Source organism: Borostomias antarcticus (genome assembly GCF_949987555.1).
Source record: "Borostomias antarcticus genome assembly, chromosome: 21".
NCBI classification, from domain to species: domain Eukaryota; kingdom Metazoa; phylum Chordata; class Actinopteri; order Stomiiformes; family Stomiidae; genus Borostomias; species Borostomias antarcticus.
The window spans coordinates 9,881,690-9,899,291 of NC_140254.1; the positions used below are offsets into that span (position 1 = coordinate 9,881,690).

A 17,602-nucleotide genomic window follows, 5' to 3' on the forward strand; every position below is an offset into this window, starting at 1 on the left:
ATTTTGCTTCCTCCACGATTCTTCCTTGTGAAACTGGACTTTCAAGTCGGTGCAGGTGATACTGTGAAGTTGAACGGGTGTGAGCTGCCAGAACCAGGGCTACAGGTAAGTCTGCTTTTCTCCCCCGTGTCTCTCCCAGACACTATTCACCTTGCAGGTACACCAGAAGCAGCGCTGCGACTCCCGGCTTGAAATAGGTGATCACCTCCAGTAAGTAAATTATCCAGTCCAATAATAAGTAAAATTAGAGTAATACGTCCTTGTATGAGTCCGTAATAAACAAAGTCTGCTATATTTGCTTAGCTAAATGGCAATGGATAAACCTTGGTTTGAATTCTTTCACTGTAAAGTATTTGGGTTGAGAGAGGGCGAGCCTTCTGCTGATTGGCCCATCTCCTGTGGATTTACCTCTGCGATAGGTTGTCATGTCAGGAAAGCAGATAAGACCCACCTTACCTGTAGGCAATACCTAGAAATCAACTTCTTTGAAACGCCTAGGTTACACGTCAAAGGTGACACATTAGACCTTGTAGTAATTATATGAATAATACTTAATTAAGCGGGCACTGTGAGAAACTGAATGGAGATAAAAGGGGCATGGTGGGGTGGATGAAGTGTAGGGTGGATGAAGTGTGGGGTGGATGAAGTGTAGGGTGGATGAAGTTGGGGGCCATTGGGTGTGCAAGAGGACTTGCTGCATGACCGCACAACCTTAAAGATGGCCCTCTGCTGACCTGGGGCTGATAGGCATCAAGGCTTTTGGCAGTCAATGGCCTTCACCATACACACACACACACACACACCCCTAGATACTGATCTAAACACACACACACACACTTGATTTCTTACTTCATAAGGCAATGACTACATATACACCTGGTCTGAAGTTATTACAGATCCGGACCCCAGGTTGGGAAACCCTGGTATACAATACAGTATGTGCTGACTTCAGCACCTCATCAAATGCACAGTCTATTAATCCATTATCCATGATGATGTTCCCTTACAAAATAACTCATGGCCAGGTATAAGATGCATTTCCCTGAGAAAATTAATTTTATAATGTAACCACAATTTATATATTCTTGCAAGATAGTACATTAGTGCTCTTTGGTTTAATGAGTCGAACTGTCACCACAGCCAGAGCCATGGACCCCGCCATCACCTTCTGAATGCATGTGTGTGTGTGTGTGTGTGTGTGTGTGTGTGTCTGTGTGTGTCTGTGTGTGTATGTGTGCAACCATGGGGCCAGATTGATCAAACTATTGGTGTAATGGCAACCCCCACCCCAGATGTTATCAGCGTGTCTTCTTCTTTGGTATTTAATAGGACAGTAGCTAAAGATGACAATCTGGAGGAGACACACCCCACTTGTCCAGAAGACCCTGAATTCAAGTGAAGACCCCTGATTAATTCCCCCAATTCACCCAAACATGTAGGCTAGTATTATTAAAGTTAATGTAAAGGTATTGTTCCCTTAGTGACAGACATTTATATTTGCTTTGTTACACTAAGACTGCTTATTTTGAAATACAAACAAATGTCTTGTTCTAGATTCGTTTGAACAGACAGGCTTTTAAACAATGCCTGAGTATTGTGTGTGTGTGTGTGTGTGTGTGTGTGTGTTTTGCTAATGATCACTATCCTCCCTTCTCTAATTTGTTTAGGAGAACACCTGGGCTATTCAATGCTATGTGTGTAAATGGAGTTGCTAGATAAATACAGGTGGGTCCTCTTGCACAGAACATGCAAGACACATTTTACCCAACACAAGTCCCAGCAGATTATGGTTAATGCTGCAAAACCGCAAGAGAGAGAGAGACAGAGGGAGAGAGAGAGAGAGAGAGAGAGAGAGGGAGAGAGAGGATTGTGACATAATCATTGGTTTCCCATATTTGCAAATCAAGGTACATCAACAATACTTGATTGTACTGGATAACATCTTACTATCCACTGTTGATGACATAGATAATATCCAGGAATAATAACAAGCATAACAGCTCAGCCATATTCATCGGTACCTGTATTTATCTTGCCTATACTCAGCATTACTTCTGGTCACTGGAATGCATGACATGTGGTAGTAGCCTATGCATGTGGTAATAGCCTATGCATGTGGTAATAGCCTATGCATGTGGTAATAGCCTATTCATGTGGTAGTAGCCTATCCATGTGATAGTAGCCATTCTCTTCTAACAGCTGAGATTCTAACATGTTAAACATACCACTAACATGCATGGACATGACACATATTTGCAGGGCGACCCTCACTTATATCCAGAATTCCATTACAACACACTGTGTGTGTGTGTGTGTGTGTGTGTGTGTGTGTGTGTGTGTGTGTGTGTGTGTGTGTGCGTGTGTGCGTGTGTGTGTGTGTGTGTGTGTGTGTGTGTGTGCGTGCGTGTGTCGAGAGGTTAAAGTTGTATCCTCTATACCTGGTATTTCTAGAGGGGAGATGGGGCCTGTCTGGACTTGGCTGGGATACCTGCGTGTTCCTGTCTGGCAGGTAAACCGCTATTCGACCGGGAGGCAGAGGAATGCAGAGCAGCCGACTCAAAGAGAACCGCTGCTGTGCTGCAGAACGCACCTCCAGCCCGAAAACCAGTCCTGCAGACTCCACCAGGCTGCTAAGCCTGTTCAATGAGGAGAGAGTCACTAGCTAGCCACCTGTCAACGCCTCCACAATCCAACCCCTGTGTTTCACCAGCCATGGGTGTAGCTGGTCCGACTGCACTCACGCGTGACCTCAACCCTGATGTCACCTTCGGATAGCGGCGTCTCTGAGAGCGGTATCGCTGACAGGGAGCCACGTGAGGCCGCGACGATAGGAAGGGAGGTGAACACTGGCAGTGTTGTTGCCCTGACTGTCACAGCCAGCTTGTCCACCAAACTTGTCAGGCAGCATTATGGGATGTCTAGTGGAACTGGGTCCGCAGAAGTGGACGGACAGACCTGCCGGTTTAGAAATGAAGGGGAAGGGGGTTGGAGGGGGGGGGGGTATTATAATGTCAGTTTGGTGTGGAGGAAGTGGCTGACAGGGAAGACCAGAATAACTTCCTCTTCCTTCAACCCACTTTATAAGTGATGCATGAATTTGACTGCTGACCGTCAAACCAACACTGTACTCTAACCATAACCCTCTGCTTCATTCTGTCCAATGGGGTTGAAGGGCAAGTTCAAGATTAAGAAACTAAAGTGGAGTAAAAGAGATAATCTTCTTTGATGCTGAAATAGAGATTATATTATAGATATAGATAATAATATATAATCTAATTAATAATAATTTAATATAATAAAGAACATTATTTAACATTGCTTACTGAAAAGTAATGTGAATAGAAACTTCAGAAAAGTGATCTTATGACTCTGTGAGTGATGTTTCCAAAACAACATGATTGACTGAAAATAGAATAGATTGGTGGGATTGAACCAAAAGTTATTGCTTTAAGTTGAAAGCCCCTCTGGAGAAGGAAGAGGAGCCAAATGGGAACATCTCAGGCTGTCTGTCGCAAACCCTGCTGTTCCCCACAGACAATGGACGGATGGATAATATTCTCAACCACTATTGAATAGCTGACACCTGGAAGATTTCCTTTCACAGGCCCTAAGGCTGGACAACTCCACCCAGGCCAGCCAGCAGGGTCGCCTGCCACAGAGGAACTGGAAGGAGCTGAGCCTAGGTGATGTGTGGCCTTTGTCACAAGGGGCGTCTTTAGTCAAGGGAGTTTTTTTCCCCTCTCTAAGCATAATCGTGTCCTTCTCTCTTGAGAGAAATTTCCCCTTTTCACAAAAGACTGTAAGGATTCTCTTTCTTTCTTATGATGTGAAAAGAAGGGTAACATAATACAAGCCTCTGGCTGGAGACTTTTCTCACAATGATAAAATTTCTCCCATGAAAGGGCATAACACCCCTACTACTGTACCAGTGAATATCACATTTGCTCACATTCTCATGTTAGTATTAATGAATGCTTATAATTTTGGAGGGATATTAGGAATTCTTCATTTGCAGTCTTTTTCTGCCAAGCCATTACATACACGCACACACGCCACATATGAAACAAGCCAGGCTAACTGGAGTCCCCTACCCACTTTGAAAGGACGCTGGGTGTTTGTGAATGGGGAGCAGGTCTTTGTACTGCATCAGCTTGAGGCATTTACTCATAAGAGGTGTGGTACCCATGTAGGAAAAGAGGTCAAAGTCTGTGTTTGGAAATATCACATTGTTTTGTTCAGTGACTCGGAAATGATGGAACTGTATTTGGTTACTTTGCTTAACATTGGATGTAAATAAAATATTAATGATAGACTTGGGACATATATCTATTGTGTTTATTAATGTAATCTCAGTGTTATGTAAACCAAGCCATATATGACATTCTGAACCACATCAAAATGGAACTGTTTCATGACACAATGATTCCATGTCCATAAGACTGAATAATCAGCTGATCTTTGCCTCTGATAGGTTGTCTTCTTAGTAGCTGGAAGCGAAGTGGAACCGTGCACTCATTTTCATACCTGCTGAATGTAGTCAAATACCAAGGGTTACTGTTACGTTGTGGCATCGCTTATATGAACACTGACAATGATTGGTTAACTGACTATAATGTAATAAATGATCAGGGGAGGTGTTTATTTGCTGATGTGTTATGTATCCCTATTGGGCGGAGCTACAGCAATACTTTTCAGTACTTTAGTCAAGACCTTTTTCAATCTTAAAAATATATAATGCACAATAATAACAACATATTGAATAAGAATAAAAAATAAAAAATAAAAATTCACAGGGCTGTTTTGCCATGTTGAATACAATCACCTCCTCAATGGACTTCCTATTACAACACTATATTACAGTACTCACATCATACTCACCAAACTACACTATTCTGTACTGTACAATACTATCTTATTCCATATAATAGGATGGCCACATATTGACAGATCCTAGGAATTATGTCAACAAAGTCAAGTCATAGGCCATCACAGACTGTCTTTGTGATGGGAGTATGAGCTCATCAAGGCATGCTACACAAAGAGGATAGAATACAAAGAGGAGACACTTAAGTGATTTTTGGGGAACAGCCTGAAGAGGGCGCTCCAGCTGTGTTCATTGACAGTCTTGTAGCTAGATAAACCATGCAACCAGCCTCAAACATGCTTTTATACTGTACCCGAATTAAGTCTGTCAGTTAGCTAGTTAGCTGGTCTGGCTGTTCTCTACCTGGCTAGCTAACTATAGTTAGAACCTTCAGTCCCATTCCACATTGGCTGGCACACTAGCTGGGTGTGGATTTTTGTACTGCCTCTTCTGACTGACTGTGCTAGCTAATGTATTTTCTTTCCTGATTTCTCCAGGGCCCTGGCAGCAGCATGAGACTGCTGATGGGAGCATCAGACCTGCGGAGAAGTGTGACGACATCATGTCCAAAGCCCAGCCATTCACATGGAGCTGTGTAGGTCCCCTTTTTATTAATTTAATGCAATCAGGCAATGCACACTGTGCCAGTCACAGCCTGTCTGTGTGGTATTTGAGAGCTGTGCCATCACCTTGTAATTTCTATAAATAAAGATGTAGGCCTATTCTATCTTGGCTGTTAATATAGAACGATTTGTTGATTCAAGGAAATATTGTTTGTGATCATATCCACGGAAAATCGCAGGTAGATGGCCATGAAGTTTCTCCTGCATGGTGTTGTTGATACACATGGGCTTAGTTTCTGTGGCTAGATGGAGTAGTGATGCACATATGATTAAAATAATGCAAGATCCAGTTATTCTGATTTCTCTTCTCTAGAAGCGTGAAGTATAAAAAGGACTATGCTGCCTTGAGTCAGCATGTAGAAGACACGCTGGATAATAACACTGGACTCTGACAGGTGAAACTAGAGAAACTGCTGATTGCTCTAGTTGTGGGAACTGAGAGCACTGTGTTAGTGACAGCCTGTTGTAGTAGCTCCATGTATTTTTGTCATTTGAGTGTTTGAACAGCACCGAGACTCACCACAGCATCACCACAGCACCGAGACTGCTCTTGTTAAGGTCTTCAATGACATCCATTTAAACACAGACAATGACAGAATTTGCTCATACAGGACTAGGTATTCACAGGCCCGTAGCCAGGGGGGGGATCGGGTGGATCGAACGAACCCCCCTCACGACCAAAGGTCCAGAATTTAAGACAAAAGCCCCCCCCTCCCCCCATCAACAAATCAAAATGATACGGTCCACTTTGGGGGGGAAACGAACCCCCCCCCCCCCAATCGTAGCGTAGAGAATGTGAGTCACAAGTGTAGCCTAGTACAGACGGAGATCATATTACAGAGGCATGTGAAAACTACAACAAGCCCTCGCTTTATGGAAGCACAACTAGAAAAACTAAAAAAAGATTGATGAAAACAACCGTTTCGCGGCAGAAAATAAATTTTTTAGAAGCTGCATTCTCGGTGCCCCGTCCGCCGCCATTACATGGATATACTTGGCTCGCGCTGGATTTTAAATTTCTTCTACAGGCCTCCGAATTACACCAAAGTTATCTCGGTGAGTCAAACATCTTATAATATGCCGTAAATAAGGTCAAGGTTGTCGAAAAAGGGCATTCTCCTTTAACATGAAAAGGTGAGTGTATGACACAGACAACTAGAATTCAAAAACACAGCACAGGTTGCGCAATCAACTTTCAGTCCAAAATGGTGGCGGCCCGGCTCAACAGCTGGGAGTAGATGTCACATAGCAGAATCAATGGAGTGTCCCCTCTTGGTATTCTAAACTCTGTGCTATACTTGAGGGGTGGGAGGGTTGCATCTCCATTTATAGGGTAAAGAGTAAGATATTTTTTATAAGCACGTAACACAACTACTCTGTGTTTAGTACAAAAGATTCATGGTCCCCTTAAGAGATTTTAATTATTAAGTCATGATACTGTAACATGGATGATTTTTGATAACCTTACATGACACATAAAACGAGTGTATAGTGTTGTATTGTCTTTATTCATAAAATATGCTTGAATCAAATATATAAGTATATTGTGTATCAATCACTTGTCTTTAATAAACTTGTGTTATGTAGTTAATTGGCAATTTCAAAGAACATACATATCAACTCAACTTCACTGGTAAATAACTAGTCATTCCTGCTTGTCTCACTGTCTCAAGCATTGTTTAAATTGTCATGGCTTCTCTGCCCCCTAGTGATGTTGGGGGCAAATATTATGTCACACAATCATATTTTTCCTTTGAAATGTGTGTTTTGATTGTGATCTAAGAATGGTAAGTAATATCAAAACCTGTTGTTTTATATTCTCTGAATACTTTTGTCATCACAGAATTGAGTAAAAGGCTGAAATACTGATAACCTTTACACCCGACTTGTTACTATGGCAATAATCGTACTCTACCATTGGTTTGCCAAACATCACAAGTCCTGTGATGAACTTTCTCCAACACAACAATAGTGCAGTCCTATTTACTCCTATCTTAGCCCATAGGACCTCTGGCCACTGCTGTTCACTGTACTCAATAGGGGGCAGCTGCAGGCCTGGAGCCCTTGCAGGTACACGCCTGCAGTTTCACGACCCTGGTATCACATGACATTACACAGTACTTGCAACGCCATCTACTGTTGATTTATCCAGCATCCAACATCTGTATGTAATCTGGCTATGTATTAAATGAGAATATACAGCGAACCATTAGTGCAGAACAGTACATTGTCTATCTGATACTGTATCTTAATATAAAGTTTATATGTAAACTCATGAAATCACAATCTGTGTAATGTTACAGTAAATTCATAAAACAAACTTCTGTATGTGGACTACATGAAAATCATCAGCAGCCTAGACGGCGTCTGCGTGGTGAGTACTCTGTGACGCCACGTGATACCAGGGCTGTATCCAGGCCTGCAGCCTGGCCCTTCTCACTCTACCCACTTGGGCATTTCATTGTACATGCATGGCGCCTGGATCTGGACAAATAAACATCCTTGAATAAACATCCTAGCTCTTTATGTAACTATAATTACAGGACATTGAGGGTAATAATGAATAATTACAGGAACTCGAGGGGCTTTTATTAGCCACACGGCAAATGACACACACAAACCCACATGTGAATGGACGGTGACACAGTACACACAACACACACACGCATCTTCAGCAGTCATCGGTGGGATGTCCTTTGCATTTGACCCATGCTGTCCTCCTCCAGGGGCAGCAGGCAGCCTCATCAGTGGCACCCGGGGAGTCCAAGTCCTGATCAGGGAGAAGAGCGATCTGTTCGTCTGCATGTTTATATATATATATATATATATATATATATATATATATATATATATATATATATAAATAAAGTTTGATTTGATTTATATTGGGGTTCTTGGGAGGAAGCCCTTGTGAACACAAGGAGAACAGGCAAACTCCACACAGAAAGAGGCCAGGGAGATACCCCACCTGAGTACCTGACCACCCTGGGGAGATACCCCACCTGAGTACCTGACCACCCTGGGAGATATCCCACCTGAGTACCTGACCACCCCGGGGAGAACATCCCCAGTGTTGACAGCATCCCAAGCGGGAATCGAACCCAGGACCTTCTTCCTGTGAGGTGACAATGCAAAGCACCAACAGGTATCGTAGATTTTAGGCCAATAATCTCACGACATCCACCCGTCAATCAACGCTATCCTTCTATCGAATCTGTCTAAAGTTCTTAAAACCCGTCCACTTATCAATGTTCCAATCAAATTCCTCTAAACATATGTCCCACCCTCATAGCTTGTTTGCGTCGGAAATACATCAAACTACGGACATAGATGATCTCAAACGTCCGTTTCAGTGCGACTTTAAGACTAGTTTTAAAAATGGACGGTGATGAAGCCTGTCGAATGTGCAGGGGTAGGTCATTCACATTAATTCACACAAACATGTAATTCAACCTGAAAACCGTAGCAAAACGGTGCACAGTTTTCAGAATGAACTCACCCCTGTTGCACACCGTTTCGAGGACACAGTTCGACCCGGAAACCGTAGCAAAATGGTGCACATCGTCTTCTTATTGAACTCACCCTATGTGAAACAACAACAACCTCCGAGCTAGCGGGGGCTACGGGGTATCTCCGAATGGTAATGAGTGCAGCCAGACGTTTCTCCAGTACTGGCACAGCGTGAACCAAGTGTGGAGGTAGGCCTGGTAGGTCTGGCTCTGCGAGACTAATTTCAGTGTAGCTCACCTCCATGCTGCTCATTCTCCTTCACAGCCAAGGAGCGACATGTGCAAACTCCGCCACTGGGGGGCGATGTTTTCATAGTGCATGACTCATAAGTCCCAAGCGTTCATGTGCTAGGCTAGCCAGCCAGGCTAATCACAATTAGCTAGCAATAACTGAGAGTTGAAGGTTTGAGCACAACTCGAAGAAATTACGTGAAGCCTTGGAGCTGAAAAACGTCACATTAACATTTTCTAGGTAATGTATGGTTACCCGTAGCCATGTTCAACTACATAAATACATAATCGATCATATTTAAATTACAGAACGTAGCGTTAAGTTGGATACTGGCAAGGCTCTGCCATATGGCTTAGGCTAGCTAGCATGTTGACTAATAGCTAACGTTAACTGTGGTCATAAGAGGAACTGACAGCTGATTGCGAACAGCTAGCCTAGCTGGCCAACTATAGTAATTGTTTCATCCTAAATGGTTAAAGTTATTTATGTAACCACAAATCGGCAAGCTAACACGTTAGTAGGAAGTGTTAAGACTAACTTAGCTAGCTAGCGCTTAACGTAGCTAGTGCTAACTAATTCCATGAAGAATGTCCCCTTGCATGTGTGACGGTAACGTTACTTAGTGCTGGCTAACGTTAACTAACGGTAGCTAGTTATATTTATCGTGGTTTTCCGTCAATCAATGCGCTCTGGCCGTGTATTTCCATCAGATCATACGTTACTGGCTAGCTAGCTGGATGTCATATTAGCCATCGTAGAATTAAGTACAGTACGTTACGTCAAGTTGCAGTTAAGCACACCCTGTTATCCGTGACATGTATCTACATGTTACCAGGCTATCTTGTTAACTTCACCACGGACCAAGCTGGCATATGGTTGGCCTCATTTTAACTCACTGTTAAGTTTGCAACAACTCGCTTTCCAATTAACCAGATATCGTGTGGACCTAACTAGAAATATTATATTTCTTAAGCAGAACTTTAATGTTGGATGACAAAATGAGCTAAATCCCATCGTGCTTATTTGTATGCAAACTTTTTCCTTGTCCCCTGTTCAATAGTCAACCAGCTATGGCACGTGGTCATCAGAAGCTCCAGTCCCAGCAGAAAAATGCAAAGAAGCAGGCTGAGGCTAAGAAGGCCAAGGGACACGACCAGAAGACTGCTGCCAAGGCAGCCCTAGTGTTCACCTGCCTCATCTGTAGGGTGAGTTCCTCTGTAAGACCAGGGCTCAATCAACTTACATTACAGTCATTTAGCAGACAATCAACTAATTGCATTTAATATAGGTAGTCAGTGTGCTTCTACTCGTCAGAACTCACGAGTGCATCTCCTTTTTAGTGACTAAGAGCATAATCTAGTACTAAAGTCAAAGTGCAAGAGTAGCAAAATATGAGTAGACGCTTAGAAGGGAGGATCATGGTAGATGCTTAGGAGGGAGGATCATGGTAGTACTACTTGAAGAGGTTTGAGCCTGCGGTGAAAGATGGGCTGCGAGGCAGCGACTCTGCTGTCCTGACTTGGGTGTGCAGTTCATTCCACCACTGCGGGGCCAGGACAGAGTGGTCATTGGGAGGAAGGTTTTTGTGCTAGAATGTTATTGGGAACACTCCCTTGGGCAGGGTCCTCCAGATGAACAGACTTGTACAAGTCTGCTTTGATAAGAATCATCTCAACTCTTACTTTTCATAAGCCATGCGTATTATTTCAAAGTAATCCATGCATATTACCTCAAAGTCCGAATCAACGGGTTATATCCAGCGTTAAGCATTTTGGCTGAACGTAGTTCGGAGATTATCCTACATTGATGATTCTGCGTCTGTGTGTAAGACATCCTCAAGGGCTTCCTTATTTGTCCCCCTTTAGCTGCCCAAAAATGTACAGTTCATTCCTAAATATACTGTATGTGGGTATATTCTCTTCCCAACTATATCCTCGGGCCCTTTGGAACTTTTTTTTATATTTCCAAAAACGTCTTTAATTGCTGCAAGAGTGGGAATGGGAAGGTTTGACTTCTTCTGAAAAGCTCTTTCCTGGCACAGCCCCGTTGTGGTACTACCAGAATTAGCATCTCAGTATGGCATTAGTACTTTTGTAGTAATTCTCCTATGTGTGCGATGCGGTGATTGACAATTGTTTTGTATCCCCTCTTAATAGTCACAGATGCCGGACCCAAAGACCTTCAAGCAGCATTTTGAGAGCAAGCATCCCAAGTCCCCCCTGCCTCCAGAGCTGGAGGGTGTGGAGGCGTGAGTGGCAGAAGAATTGGATTCACACCCTGAGTCTCAAACCAAACCTGCAGCCTCCTCTATGTCATTTTATGGATCTGGGAGGATTTGATGGGTGTGAGCAATATGATGGTTCCGCTCCATCTTGCCCTGATAGGCAGGGTTGCCTTTTTTCGACACATTGCTTACACCCATGCAATCCTATCTGCACAAGTTTACAAGAGGTATGGGCAAGGGATTGGATGTGTTTTCAGGGCCACCGAAGACCCTACAATCCTTGATCAATGCAGGCTACATCCCATATTCATACTGTATGCTTTCTCAGAACAGATCTGATGCTGCCCTGAGGATACACTACTAGTTTAACTGACATTCTGGGGCCTGTTCAGCTGTTTTGTGGAACATACTGTCTTATCTAGATAGGGCATTGTGTCGGCTCAATACATCATATTTCTGTCGGCAATGTTCTGAACATCTTGCCTCACTGAATGCACCCCTGTCTACCCTCTCACATGCTTTCTTTGGAATGAACTAAACATGTACTGTGGGTTGTTAAATCAAGGATTCAGCTGGGTTTAAAGTTTTTTTGTTTGTTTGTTGGGGGGGGGGGGGGGGGGGTATTGTAGATGTTGCGTAATCTCTCATTCTAATTTAAGGTTTTCCTTGTGAATTGAATAGAAATGAATGAAGCAGCTCATTGTCCTTACATTTATTTATGGATGTTGGGTCAAATAAAATAGCCGATTGTAATGATTGTGTCATGTCTCAGTTACATTTGGATATTGGGTAAATATAGTATAATCTTTTACTTTAGCTTTGTCATTTATCTAATCAATGATTGATATTGAGTCATTGAAATGTTCAATCAAGCAGCCATTTCCAAGCTAAACTGCTTGTTTTCTGTTTGAACATCTTCTGTAACATGTCATCAACATTTGTACACTTGGAATGAAATCATCCATGTCCCAAGGTTGTAATATAACATTTTAATAAAGGTTTACTTTGTTTAATATCTGCTTTTTCCTCATTGGTGACCTTTTTCAAGTATGGAGAGTTTGTATTTGAATCTGTCTAAACTGAAACTATACTTTTCCTCTTACTGTATGTTGAGTTCATGTTGAATGTCTAAAAGTTAACAGATGTCCTGTGTTAAAGACGGTTCAAATACACATGGAAAATCCCCTACAAAACATTCTCGTTCAAACATTTAAATCTCATAAGCAGAAATAACATGCAATGGCTGGGTCTCCCGAACGAGTTAAGAAGCACTTAACACTAAAGTAGCCTACTAATGGAGTAGTAAAGGGAAAATGCATGTTTATCCCTGTTTTAAGGTTACTTATGATCATATACAATGGTTCAGATAAAAACGTTGAAAAACTAGCACTTTTGAGAAAGTTGATAATTGCTCTACCACTGTCATACAATGGATGTGGGTGGGCACCTTGAAAAATCATTCAAAAACATGTTAAACTCGCGATTTCAAAGACAAGAAGCTCACCGAGGGGGTAATTGTTGTCCGTTGGTGTTCTGACATCAAATTCGCTGCAAAGTATGAATCCTGTAGGGTTTTATTGATCATTTTATGAAATCCATTGACTTGTATTGATGCGACCATTGTACATGTGTAGATCAATCCGCAGAGGGGATTCAAGAAGCGGAACTACTTACGGTAGCTATTGTTATTGTTTATGTTGCTAGGCTACTTAGTTTGTGGAAGTTTACACGTATGTGCTGCGACTAAATAGTTCTATGCTAAATATTTTAAAAAGCCTTTCCAGATGAACTAGAATCTTACTTTATGGTGAATTATATGTCACAATGTCAACTAACAACTGAATTTTTTGTCTTTGAAATTGAGAGTTGCTATCCAGGATCAAATTGAGGGCAAACAACAGAATTGATGGTCCTGAATAAAATTCTGGAGTTTGGAGCATTTGCAATTAGACTAGCAAAGTACTTGCCTCTTACTTGTGATAGGTAACATCTGTCACTTATTTCATCTATATTAGGCCGCACCCTACACCCAAAGACATGCTTTTGACAAAGGCTTGAAACTTGTCAGTGTAATTTATGGCCAACAATACATAGTGAAACGGAATCAAAACTGTCTTTGATCCTCATTGTGCTGCTCGGCATTTTCTTTTCAAGACAGCGACTCTTTGGATACCTAATGTAAATAAAAAGGAGCGCTTATGTCCCCTGCTTAACATGTTAACACAATGATTTGATATGTCCATTCTAGTCATGTTGTAGTCAAAGAGCTCAGTGTTTTGACAAATTGAGCTCAGTGTTTTGACAATGCAATAACTGAAAACAGTCATTAATAAAATATTTCAATCACAGATCAGAAGCTTCTCTTTTTCATAATTGTACAGTATTTTCTAAAGTATTTCCAGAAATGTGTTCAATGGTCTATCAAGTTATTTGAAAACAATGTAACATTGACTTTATTATAATTATGCTACTGTATGTACCTTATTATATTAGGTTGAGTGTAATATAATGTTGTTGCCCTTACTGTAACACTTCACTTACACTTATTAACACTAACTAGCTGCTGCAGTGCTTATTACATGCATATTAGTGCATTAGCTGTTTATTATCCATAATAAAGACTTATTAATGCCTTATTTATTTCACATGATCATATCTACAACTAGTAGGCCATTTTATCAATAACTTGTCAGATTCTAAAAACAGTTGTCTACCATAATGATACTCTATATTTTGAAATAAACAAATTATAAGCATGACTTAATATGACCAAGACATCTAAAGGTAAAAACACGGCCGTTTTCATCAACTTTCAAGCTTGTGCGTGCTAGACATAACGGCAGTGAATGGGGTTTCTTGTCACAAAGGTAATGCCCAAAATGTCCCTCTGGGGGGCGCGTGACGGTTACCACGGGAGTCAATGTCCCGTTACTCTGGTATTGAAGCGCTCTACCCGAAACCAAGTAAGTGAGTGAAAAATGGGCTAACATATAACAGCATTTCGCCCCACGTTTGAGCGACTTGAATTTCGCATTTTGTTACAAATGACTTCTGACTGCTGCCGGAAGTGATTAAAACTACACAGGTGTCTGCAGGACATGAATCATTTGAGCCCCATAAAAGATCAATTAATCCATGATGGCTTAATTCATTTCTGGTGGACCTTTATCACATGATGTAACTAAACGGATTTTGTCTTTTTAGCACTAAAATGACATACTTATCGTAGGGATAATCTCCAGATCTACAAGGGCATAATCCTATTGGAATATCACCACCAGTCGGGCTCCTGGTAATGCATATTGTATTTACATTCTTTGTTTCTAGATTCTGGGGCATTTTTCAAGATTCAGGAGGCTGTTCTCCCTGGTTGGTCAGACCTCTTCAAGAATATCAGAAGCCCAAATATCTACTGGCATATCATATCTCTCTACTGTATTGTTACCTGTGGTGATTGATTTAGCATCTACTGATGGTTGCGCTTCACCCTGGTGGTGATTGATTTAGCATCTACTGATAGTTGCGCTTCACCCTGGTGGTGATTGATTTAGCATCTACTGATAGCTGAGCTGAAGCTTACCCTGGTGGGTGCTTCACATTGGTAGTGGATGATGTGTGCTATCCCCCCTCCCCCTTCATATAGCTGATGTGTGGTGATTGATTGATTGATTGCTTGATGTAGCGCTTACTGGCAATAAAACAGGACAGAGAAGACCAGTGGGTGATACTACAAAGCTGGCTTGCTGATTCAGCATGACTTCAGCACAAAAGGGCAGGCACCTTCAGGCACCTCTTCAAATCTGGAACATGGACTATAGTATGTGGCATCCCCAGGGAAAAGGGGAGACCAGCTAAGACCTCTACACAAACATCCACGCACACAAAATAGCTACAGTAACTAACAGCTGCTCACTGCACCAGTCTGGTACCAGCCTGGTCACAATAGTGACATTTCCTTCATCCAGTTGCACAACTGCAACGGTTGGCCCCACTATGTCTGTAATGATCTTAGACACATTTCATTACATAAGTATTTTATTTGTGAGTAAATATTCATTAGAATGATTGCTAGTTAATTCAGTGGCATTTAACCCAAACTGGACTGGACTGACAACACTGAGGCCCTCTACAGGAAAGGACAAAGCAGACTGTTCTTCCTCAGGAGGCTCAGGTCCTTCGACTGAGGAGGTTCTACCTGTCTGTTGTAGCCAGAGCACTGTTCTTTGCTGTTGTCTGCTGGGGAGGCAGCATCAAGTCGGGGGAGTCAAACAAGCTGAACAAGCTGGTGAGGAGGGCTGTCTCTGTCATGGGACAACAACTGGACAGCCTGGAGTCTATGGCAGAGAGGAGGATGAGGGACAAACTGAAGTCTATCCTAGAAAACCCCTCCCATCCCCTCTATGACGAGCTGTGACATATGGGGAGCACCTTCAGCCACAGGCTCATCCCACCCAGGTGCAATGCAGAGCGGTTCAGACGTTCCTTTGTGCCAGCAGCCATCAGACTATACAACCGTGTCTGAGCGTTCCATGTGTTATAGAGGTGTGCACATATGTATGTATGTATGTATGTATGTATGTATGTATGTATGTATGTATGTATGTATGTATGTATGTATGTATGTATGTATGTATGTATGTATGTATGTATGTATGTATGTATGTGTATATATATGTATACCCCCTGACTTATATACTTGTATAGTTTATATATTTATACAGACTGTGTGCAGGTACATACATATCTTGTACATATATATTGTGTACTCCCAGACCTATATACTTGTATAGTTATATATATATTTATAGACTGAATGTATGCTGGTATATGTATCTTATTCTATTATATACTGCACAGTTACTGTACATATGGATGCATAGTCCCTGATATTGCTTTTTTTTAAATATAGCATCTTTCTTTTTTGTTACTCTGTATCTAGTGTTTCTCTCCTTTCCAACCATCTGCTGAAATGCCAAATTTCCCTCTGGGGGGATCAATAAAGTCTTATCTTATTTTATACTATTTGTGCATATGCCTAATAGCCTACACCTATTCATAAGTGATTAGTGCAACAAATATTTTTTATAGGCCTAGCCTACTTTATACATAAACAATGGCTAATCAATCAAACAAAGCGAGGTTATGTGGCATCTAGCCCTTTACGTAGTTATACAGTATAATACTATAGTACAATACAGTATATGGTAAATGGAGCCAGCTAAACATCAAGCCCATATCATGATGCGTGAGAGGAGACATCATCAAGCCATATCAGAAATAATATATTGTGAGTATTTTCTGTTTTGGTAGACATTTTAAATGGTGCATTGTGGGATTGTATGAATTCAATTTGCTTGACTGACTTATCTAAAAATGGTGCTCAGAGAGCAGACCTCCACCCATGAATGCATTTCATGGCTCTGTGCACGCGCACGTTGGGCGTCATGGCTGCACTCGTTAGATCAAGATTTTGATGGCAGTCCAAACCGTGGCCACAGTGTCTCTGTGACCTCCCCATGTTGCGATATGGCTGTTCCAAACCCCCCCCACCCCCAATTGATAATGAATGGGGGGGATTTTTCGCTCCGGAACCCAAGTCCAAAAAAATGAATGAGAACGAGATGAATGGCCAGCCATGTTTGGGTGGCTCATGGACCCACCCCATTTGGATCTACCCAAAAAAAAGGGTTCTAAATTGGCCCACGCTACACCCTTCCACAGAGTTTCATGATAATCGGTCTAGGGTGACCACATTTTCAAAACCCTAAACTGTCATGTTCATGCACACATAAAACAAAGCTTGTACCGGATGCAGTTATGGTTCCTCCATCATCTTTGCCTGTAGTGTGCATTCTGGGGCAAACTGTAACTTTACTTTATTACTTTTCATGATACAGTTTATAATACAATATTGAATGTTGGACTCATGTCTCTAAATACTGTGCTCAACTAGATTTCAAAAGTCTAGCATCGCGAGCATGATCGCGAGACTACTTGAAGGTTGAATACTGGATCAGTAATGTTTTTACACCAATCAACGTCAAACGTGTTGCGAAGTCATGTTTTTACACCAATCAACGTCAAACATGTTGAGAAGCCGCAGTCTGAAAACGCCTCCTATTTCTAAGCTGGACGGCGAATGGTCAATTT

At 41.9% G+C, this 17,602-nt stretch overlaps 1 protein-coding gene across 2 annotated transcripts; it reads left to right on the top strand.

The window, feature by feature from the left end:
* The first annotated feature begins 9,151 nt into the window (after positions 1 to 9,151).
* Positions 9,152 to 12,470, top strand: znf706 (zinc finger protein 706). Of its 2 annotated transcripts, none has more exons than XM_084454877.1 (3): positions 9,152 to 9,468; positions 10,289 to 10,433; positions 11,385 to 12,470. In XM_084454877.1, the coding sequence occupies exons 2-3, from the start codon at positions 10,299 to 10,301 to the stop codon at positions 11,478 to 11,480; spliced, it is 231 nt and encodes a 76-aa protein (XP_084311003.1). In that variant the 5' UTR covers positions 9,152 to 9,468; positions 10,289 to 10,298; the 3' UTR covers positions 11,481 to 12,470. The 2 variants fall into 2 exon arrangements, with proteins under 2 accessions (XP_084311003.1, XP_084311002.1); XM_084454876.1 differs by lacking the exon at positions 9,152 to 9,468 and adding an exon at positions 9,741 to 10,103.
* The last annotated feature ends 5,132 nt before the right edge of the window (positions 12,471 to 17,602 follow it).